This window comes from Perognathus longimembris, unplaced genomic scaffold (assembly GCF_023159225.1).
Source record: "Perognathus longimembris pacificus isolate PPM17 unplaced genomic scaffold, ASM2315922v1 HiC_scaffold_5833, whole genome shotgun sequence".
NCBI lineage: Eukaryota > Metazoa > Chordata > Mammalia > Rodentia > Heteromyidae > Perognathus > Perognathus longimembris.
Genome location: NW_025961304.1, coordinates 213,219 through 223,146, shown reverse-complemented (window position 1 = coordinate 223,146; position 9,928 = coordinate 213,219). Strand labels below are relative to the sequence as shown.

Here is a 9,928-nt window from a genome sequence, read left to right as displayed (position 1 = left end):
TCCCTTGATCCCCTTCCCTCCAACTTACTTTTAGCGATAGCTCCCATCACTATCCAAACTGCTGCCTCCTTCAACCTCCCAGCTGCTAATCATTCCTGATACCTCAACATCAAGATCTGCAGATGTTAACTAAGCTAAGTCATTTTCTCCCCAAAGAAATGCTATTTATTAAATCAGTGTGTCAATCTATTTATTTTATTAACCCCATACAATTCATTGTGACCTATCAAATAACTGAAACCTGAAACACAAAGACACAGGTTAGAAGACATTTTGAAGAAGAGACTGGGATGCCGATTAGGCCTGTGTGGAAAGAGGTTTCTAGGGTTCAGGATAAAGTTCATCTGCTCTGTTTCCAAAGTCCAGTCTTGGCAAGAATGACAGTATCCCAGGCCTATGTAGGTTTAACTTACTTTCTCTCAAACACACACATAAGCACATGTGCACACACACACACCATCACACAGTTTCATCCAGCATCTCCATCCTCAGCTTGGAGCAATCAGAATCTCTACTACCTTTAAATTAGGGTTATGGACACCAAGAAGCCTTGGGCTGAGTATACCTTTGCAAATGGCTGTGAACATCCCAGAGATGGTTGTACTCCCTCTATATGATGTGGCTTTGGTTACCTGGATTTTGCTTTACTACTGTCCCTGAATCTCATCAACACAGACACATTCAACTATATACTGCATAAATCAAAACAGCATGACCTGTGGATGTGGTAGGCCTGGGTATGAGTGCTGTCTTTTCTTCTCCCTCTCCCCTCCCTTCCTCCTCCTCTTTCTTCTTCCTCTCTGTCTCTGCCTTCCTGCCTGCCTGCCTGCCTGCCTGCCTATCTGCCTGTATATCTTCCCCCCTCTCTCTCCCTGCCACTCAGCTATCTGTGTTGCTGTGGAGAAGTTTCCTAAGCCCACTGAAATGTTTTCTTTAGAGCACAAATCTACACAGAGGGACCCAATACTGGGATCCACACAAGGTAATGGACCAATCTATACATGGCGCTACAGAGAGGAACTACAGAGGAAATGGAGAAACTATAAGAGGTACATTCTAGTGGAAGACAGAACGTGAGCAGAAAAGACACATAGGAACCCCTTTAAACACCACTGGCCTGGGCTAGAACTTTCAAGCCTAACACTTTCATTAAGAATGAAAACCACCCAGAAGGATTCCTTTGGGTCTCTTGTGAACCTGACCTAAATAAAGAAAGTCAGCAGCAACCATGCTTCTGAATTTTCTGCTACCCTGGGTCCCGCCATTCTCCATCTCTGAAGACATTTGCTCCTGCTCTAAGAGGGCACCACCTGGTGGTCACTATGGGAATGACAGTCATTAACAAGCCGGCTTCCCAACCTCTCCTGGCACCCATATTTAATGGGTGAATTTAATGGGTGAATTTAATAGGTGAATTAACATTCACCTAATCCTTATGTGGCAGAGCTAGAACTCCATGCTAGATATACAAAGCAGAGGAAAACTCAGTGACAGTTCTCCACGTACCACTGTCAACTGAATGTTTCAGCAAAGCTGATGAGAGAAAAATAAAGACCAAGTTCTTGTTCTAGCTTAGACCATGCCCTTAGCAACTCACCTTCCCTGTCTGTAGACTCTCTCCCTCACCAGAAGGATGCTATTTGGGAACAAATGGCCTTCCTTTACACCTTCCCCCTCTCGCTTCTATCATCCATCTTCCCAACTGTAGTAGACCAGCCTCCTTCCATTTCTAAAATGAAATGTTCCCACTCAATCATTAGGGAGGGCATGGTACTCATTTCCTTCTCTGTCTCCAAATACTTCCTTTTTTATTCTCATGAAATTCCCTTCTTTCTGCTAAGATGCAGAGAGCTGAGGGGCAGCAGATTAAGTTCAAAGGGGAGCATGCTAGCCCACTGGGCTCCCAGGATCAACTGTGACATTCTGAAAATTTCAGAATTCTTCCTCCACAATTTCCTGTGCGCACCTTAGTGACTCTCTAGTTTTAATCCCCCGAGGATAGACAGACTAGGAAAAGAGATGAATTTTAAATGGAGTCCCTATTGATGACTCTGATGGGCAACTGGACTGGGTTCAGGCCATTGTGAGTCCAGAAATGACGTGCAACTATTAAAAAAGAAAATTGACTTTCTCAGGTAGCTGGAAGGCAATTCAGAAAAAGGAGCTCTATCAAATGTGTTCCGAACCCTGGAAAGATCTAGTGAAATAAGTTTCATGTCTCTCAAGACCATCACTTATAAAAAGTTGGGTCTATTTTTAGATGTGTAGGTTTTCTCAGCAGCTAGGACCGCATGCACTAAGGGAACTCATGAGGCCGGCAAGATGGTAGGAAGGACTAGAGGAGCCATGGGTGCTCAGAGGGTGGCCAGGGCTGTGCTCCGATGTGAGGATTGGCCTCTATACCAAGACAGCCCTCTACTGAAGAGTAGAGGCTTCATGTGCTCAGGTCTGGTCCAACATGGGGCATTCAGCAAGAGTACTTAAGGAGAGAGAATGTAAAAAAAAATGCTTACCTTGTGTGCATAGGCATAGCTATGTTCACCTACACAACACCTGCAAGAGTAGTCAAAGGAGAAAACCCAGATTTACAAAACCAGAAGCTACGTGAAGTATGACCCATGTCCCTATGGGGAACAAGAAGCAGGATTGAAAGATCAAAGCAGGGTCCTGATCATACTGGAGAGGATTGGGCTAGTGGCAAAGAGAAGCTTGTGGATTCTACAGGACCTGAGTTCAAATCCTGGCTCAGTCACTTACCAGATGTAACCTTCAGAAAGTCTGTTTCCTCCTCTTTAAGTGGAAAGAGTTAAGCTCTTGTGAGGAGTCAGTGTCAAATGCTCCAACTGTGGGTCCTAGAATGCAATGGTGAAGTGCCCTACAATGTATGCATTTCCCTTCCACAAAGGCAATGGATAGGAATGGCTGGCTATCACCAATATCTGAAAAGAATGTAAAAAAAAAAAAAAGGAGAGAAGGGTCATAGTGCAGGTGCAGGACTTGAGCTGGGCTCTGGACAAAAGTGGAACTGTGAGTGAATGATAGGGAGGCCTGAGGAGTCACACAGCAGACAGGCAGCCCCTCTTTCCACAAGCCTTCCACATGTCCCTTCTTGCCACCGCCTGGGGTTTGTCTACTGATGGATTCTACAGGTCCCTTAGAAAAACATGATTGGAGAGAAGCAGTCACTGTGTCAACTACTTCACATTCCCTGTACCAAAAACAGTACTTGGCACACACTGGGTGCTTAATAAATATCAGCTACTGTTATTAAAATGCTTTTAATGGGCCTGGCACATGATGATGACATATGTTCAATAAATATTAACATTAGTGAATATCTCTTTCCAATTAGTAAAAAGAGAGAAAGAGAGAGAACACTAGACAGCAAGGGATTATTGAACACTGGAGAATAGTCACAGAACTGCATGGAAAGAGGAAGGAGAATTAGCAGAGCAGCTGGGTCATAGAGATTAGAAACCTGTGCCAACTGGGGAGGGCATATCTCAGACTATGGAGTCCTGGGTTTGTGCAGAGTACTAGGCCAGAAAACAAAAGAAAAATGAAAATAGTCAATACTGGAACAAGGGTGCAGTCATGAAAGGGGAAGAATGAGCATTTTTCTGGCAAAGGAAGAAGCAGGTCCTTGGGCTATGTCCGGTTCTGATTGTAAGCAATTGCCCTGAGATGTCCTCTTTGGCCTATTCCTTTCCTTTCCTCTTGTCAAACCATTCAGAAGTCCAGATTCTGGCAAAGTCCACAAGTGCCTAGCGCTTAGCTCGAAGCTGAACATCACTCTAATTAGCAGGCTTGTAATTTGTGCTCCAAATAGACTGGTTAGCTGGATCAGCTCCTCAGAAAATGTGCCTACTGTATACCAAGAAGGCTCTCTGCAGTCATGTGCACAGGTCCATAGTCACACACGACTGTGGTGGAATCACAGCCTGGCACTTCTGGCGCTCTCATGGGTAGATCAGGACTCCAAGAAGCCATGACTGCCCACGTACCCTCCCTCAGGTAGCATCAGATAACATGTCATTCCAGAACACTCTGAAAAGCACTGAGCAAAAATTCCCAAGGCTGGGGGACATGAGGGACAAGGCAACAAACAGTACAAGAAATGTATCCAACGCCCAACGTATGATACTGTAACCTCTCTGTACGTCAGTTTGAAAATAAAAATTTGAGAAAAAAAAAATAATAATAAAATAAAATAAAATAAAATTAGCTGCAATGTGTGAAAACAAAAAAAAAAAAAAAAAAAAAAAAAAAAAAATTCCCAAGGCTGTCTTTCAATACAAATTAAGATGCTGCTAGATTAGATTGGAAACAAGCATGAGCCATGGCAAAGTCCCGTCGAGCCTCCTCTCAACCATTAACAGAGATTAAAATGGCAGCCATTCCGGCACTAATCAAATACTATAATGATCCCTGGCTGTATTTTCATGGAAGAGTTGCCTTGATTTCAGAGTATGAGCAAAAAAATCAACAGAAGACATGAAAGTTCAGCTCCCTGCAAGCCTCCACCAGCCCCAGGCCTGCCCATGTATTCTGAACACAGGAAATAGACAGGGGACGGACAGATCCATCCCGCACACATTGCAGCCTAGGAATTCCTTGCGGCTCTACTTGCTCAGAAGTAAAGGCTAGTGGTGTACCTGTGGGTATTTGTTTTGTGTCTGTACTAGGGCTTGAACTCAGGGCCTGGATGCCATCGCTTAGCTGTTTCCGCTCAAAGCCAGCACTCTATTACTTGAGCCATAGCTCCACATCAGGCTTTTCTGTGTTGAGTGGGAGATAAGAGTCTCATGGACTTTCCTGCCCAAGCTGGTGTCAAACCATGATCCTCACACCTGAGCTTCCAGAGTAGCAAGGATGCTAGGCATGAGTCATTGGCACCCTGCTATGTATCTGCATTTTATTTTCAAGCATTGAATGCCCCTTAAACACCGCTTTCAGCTTCTTCTTGAATTGAAAACCATGCAAAATTGTAAATTCTCCCGGAGAAGCATAATCATTACCATTACCATATTTCAGAATTACCAGGTGAGACTAATAAGTTTGCATCTGTTTTTTGAATATCAAAACTACATTTAGAGGACATCCTCTCCTTGCTGCAGGACAGTGAGCTCAGAAGACACAAACCACACACTTGCTACAAGTCCCTGAACCTATCTCTTTTTTTGTGTGCTAGTCCTGGGGCTTGAACTCAGGGCCTGGACACTGTCTCTGATTTTTTTTCCTTAAGACTAATGTTCTATCACTGAAGTCACAGCTCTACCTCTAGTTTTTGTGTGGCTAATTAGAGATGAGAGTCTCAAGAACTTTCCTGCCTGGGCTAGTTTCAAACTGTGATCCTCAGATCTCAGCCTCCTGAGCAGCTAGGATAACAGATGTGAGCCACTAGCACCTAGCCATATATCATCTTTTTAAATTCACAACTGAACTTGCAAGTAAAGGCGATATTAACAGGCACAGGAAGCACAGGAACAACTAAAAACTAGAAGTAAGCATGGAATTGCCTGTGAATTCTGTCCTTAGGGAGTGAGCCATAGGAAGGGAAAGAAGGGAGCCAGGATGCATAGAGGACTGGAAGTAAGCATCTCCCAGTAGGTAGGCAAGAGAGGCAAAGCCTATGCAGCCTACCCAAGGCCAAAGGCTGCTGTCCCAAGTGAAGCCTCTCAAAAAGCAGCAGCTCCAGGAAAAAGAGGTTCAGAAATGTCTCCCAGCAGCTCAGGTCATGGGCCTGTCTGTCATCTGCCTATCAGCCTGTTGTCTGTCTGTCTGTCTTCAAGGAAAGAAAACAGTTTCCCTACACAATTTAAACTCTGGACCGTTAACTTTGGAACATTTGAGGGTTATCAACTTAGGCTGTTTTCACGGCCCAGAAATGACAAGTTTGATGAATTAACATAAAAACGGGTCCCAGGTCAATGAGGGGCACGGGAAAAGCTGGAGCAGAATTCCCACAACCCCCGCTGTGGACAAGTCCCCAGGAAAAGTCAGACCCATTACAACCTCATACTACAAAGGCACTCTGGTGAACAGCGGGATGCTGCTACCAAGAACTGGAAACGATAGAACAATTTAGAAGAGAATTTAATGAAATATGTTTGAAATGAGACTAAAGCTAATCTCCTTAAGGTGCCAAAATTGCTAGGAGCCAACACTTATTCCCTATTTTTTAAATAGTAAAACAAAAACTATGTTTTATAAATCTAGGACTAAAAGGACATTTTCTTAAACTAATTAATATGTTATCATTGGTCTTGATGATGCACTTTGATAAACTCATTTTAATGCCAGGAGTAAACCAAGAAGAGTTACCAACAGTGACTCTGCTCAATCTCATTATGTGGATGGTTGAAGGAAACATTTTGTAAAGGGCTTAATGGCAAATCCTTTAACCTTTGCTTACTATGTAAGTCTATACAACTCTGCCACTGTAATGCAAAAGGAGCTATGGACAGTATGGGAATTGATATGCCTCAATAAAACAAAACAAAGGGCCAGTCAAATGCTAGTGGCTCATGCCTATAATCCTAGCTACTCAGGAGGCTGAGCTATGAGGATCATGGTTCGAAGCCAGCCTGGGCAGGAAGGTTCTTAAGACTCTCATCTCGAATTAACCACCAGAAATCAGGAAATGGTGGTAGAGCACTAACCTTGAGCAAAAGAGCTCAGGGACAGCATCCAGGCTCTGAGTTCAAGTTCTGTGACTGACAACATAAAATCCCAAAGGGTATAATAAAAGTCTATATTAATACATGAAGACAAGAAAAATAAGACATAGGACTTTTAAAAAGGCCTCTCAGGAGTGGAGGCATGGCTCAGTTGGTAGAGTGCTACCCAATAAGCACATCAGATACTAAGTTCAAGTCCTGGTTTGGACCTAACAAAAAATAAAACAGAAGGAAAAATCCAGGTGCCAGTGGCACATGCCTATAATCCTAGCTCCTCAGGAGGCTGAGATCTGAGGTTCAAAGCCAGACCAGGCAATAATGTCCATGAGACTCTTATTTCCCATTAATCACAAAAAGTCAGAAGTGGAGCTGTAGCACAAGTGATGGAGTGCTAGCCTCCAGCACAAAAGCTCCAGAACAGTGCCCAGGCCCTGAGCTCAAGCCCTAGGACCAGCAACAAAAGAAAAATAAGAGCAAAAAGGCCTCTCATTTTTAGAGTAACAGATATAGATATATAGATGTACATATATATGTATACAAGTGCATAATTTTTAAGAGTATCTACAGATAAACCATGAGAGTGAATGACAGCTGAGTAAAATATATAAAGACAAATGAAGTCGCTCTTCACCAACAAGAGAAACAGAAAAGACACGATAAAAGGAGCCATGAGGAATAAAGATAACTTTAACAAAACTATACAAGAAAAGTGTAGTGAAAAAAACACATGAAATCTTTCTGATAGATTTGAAGAAAGAATGCACCTAAAAGCATCCCCATGATCCCAATAAATGCCCAAGAGGGCTTCCATGCTCCAGAAACACATTTGGAAGTTCATCAAGACTGGAATAGCCACAACAAATCTGAAGGAGAAAAATAAGTTGCAATTCCACTACCCAAACCATCAGCCAAAAGTAGTTAAAATGGATGAAAACTAGACCAAGCCAGAAACACACCATTAAGAAGCACATACATAACTGACTCAACCATGGTAGCACAAGTCTGCAATCCCAGCATGCAAGAAGCTGAAGCAGGCGCGACCGAGGGAGCACGTTGGCCGCCGCGCCGGAAATGAGCTCTGCTGCGGGCGCGCGCCCGAGGCCGGAAGTGTGCGAGGCTGAGGGAGCACCGTGGACGGCTTCCGGCATGCGTCACCCGCCTCCTGCCTCCCGGGGCAGCTAGCTGGTGGGTGGGCCCAAAGCCGCCCGATGCCGCCCTCCACCTGCCTGGCGTTCTGCGGACTCGGTGTGCCTGGGGGAAAGCTCGGCTGACATGAGCGGCAAAGAAGGAGGGTTCCGGAAGAGGAAGCATGACAACTTCCCGCACAGCCAGAGGCGAGAGGCGAAGGACGTTAACTCGTCCTCCCCGGTGATGTTGGCCTTCAAATCATTTCAGCTGGAACTGGATGCAAGGCATGACAAATATGAGAGACTTGTGAAACTAAGCTGGGACATAACTGTTGAAAGTAAAAGGACAATTTTTCTCCTCCATAGGATTACCAGTGCTCCTGATATGGAAGAAATATTGGCTGAATCAGAAATTAAGTTGGATGGTGTCAGACAAAAAATACTGCAGGTAGCCCAAGAGCTATCAGGAGAAGACATGCATCAATTCCATCGAGCCATTACCACAGGGCTGCAGGAATATGTGGAAGCTGTCTCTTTTCAACACTTCATCAAAACACGTTCATTAATCAGTATGGAAGAAATTAATAAGCAGTTGATATTTTCAACTGAAGACAGTGGGAAAGAAAACAAAACTCCCACCTCAGATGCCCAGATGAAGCAGCCAGTCACTTGGAGCCTGAAAGTTACGCCTGTGGACTACCTGCTGGGAGTGGCCGACCTGAAGGGAGAGCTGATGCGCATGTGCATTAACAGCGTGGGGACCGGGGACATCGACACGCCCTTTGAAGTGAGCCAGTTTTTGCGCCAGGTTTATGATGGGTTCTCATTCATTGGCAACACTGGTCCTTATGAGGTTTCTAAGAAGCTGTACACCTTGAAACAGAGTCTGGCCAAAGTGGAGAATGCTTGTTATGCCCTGAAAGTCCGGGGCTCAGAGATACCAAAGCATATGCTGGCAGATGTGTTTTCAGTTAAAACAGAAATGATAGATCAGGAAGAGGGTGTGTCTTAGGGTAATACCTGCCAGCTATTCTCCTGTGACAGCTTCGAAGACTGTTACTTGGTGTTTTGTTTGACTTTGGTGTGGCTTTTACATACAGATGTTTTCAGTTGTACTGTTTTAAGCTGTATACAAACTGTATATAAAATTACCCAAATGAGTCGTTTCTTAGTGTTTCTGAAAGTTTGCACTCAAGTGTTTACCCATTTGTGTCTTTGTGAAGTTTTTGCTAACTTTTGTTGCTTATCTATTATATCAATATGTCTCAGATTGCACTTTCTGTCAGACCTGTTTTAGCTTACAGTGTGTGAACTTTGGAGTTGTAGTTTTTAGTGGGGTTTTTATTTTTGAGAGAAAAATATTTCTTTGTTAAATTTCTGGACTTGAGCTTCCTGTTTATAAATTTCTTGGTAGTACTGTGCCAAGCTTCCAAGATAGGCTTAATTCATAGATCGAGAATTAAGGAACTATTGGTATTTTTTAAGTGTAAGTTTTGAGCTGTTATTAGTGAGAATTCGTATAGTTCTGGCAACTTTTGGGCCAATTTGAATTTGTATGTAACAGCCTTCTAGAAAAGCTGAGAGGGTACTTAGGTACTCCTTTTTTTTGTCCTTTATCACAGAAGATGTGATGAGCATTTGGAGATAATGTTGTAATATTTTTCACTGGTAAAGATGAGTTGCATTGTATACTTGTATATGGAGCTAAAAATCTTTTAGTAGTGATTATTTAGCAGAGTTTTTCTGTGTTTTTTTGGGGGGAAGGGGAATGAAGTTATGAGGCATGTTTGAAGGCTTTCTTACTCTAGCATCTATAGAAGTTACATTTAAATAATTACAATGACATTTTAAATACTAAGTTATTCCAAACCTTTGTAGTTGTCCTGTGATGTGAACTGATGAAGTTGCCAAAGAAAATGTATTCTGTATAACTGAGCAATAAGACAGTTGTCAGTGCTGGCAGTCTCTGGTTGTCTTCAGGGCTGGGATCTGCTACCGAGCTGAGCTACAGCTGATCACCTGTGACGTGGTCCTGGCTGGTCACCGGATAGTTCCAACTGTTTTGTGAGTTTTGAGAATCCAGATGCTGGGTTTTATTTTTTTGAAAGATTATCTCTGTTT

General features: G+C 43.4%; 1 protein-coding gene across 1 annotated transcript; it reads left to right on the top strand.

The window, feature by feature from the left end:
- Nucleotides 1-7,920: 7,920 nt before the first annotated feature.
- LOC125345529 (translin-associated protein X-like) lies at nucleotides 7,921-9,149 on the top strand. Its single transcript, XM_048337661.1, has one exon. It carries the CDS (start codon nucleotides 7,953-7,955, stop codon nucleotides 8,817-8,819), a length of 867 nt encoding a protein of 288 aa, XP_048193618.1. The 5' UTR covers nucleotides 7,921-7,952; the 3' UTR covers nucleotides 8,820-9,149.
- Nucleotides 9,150-9,928: the final 779 nt, after the last annotated feature.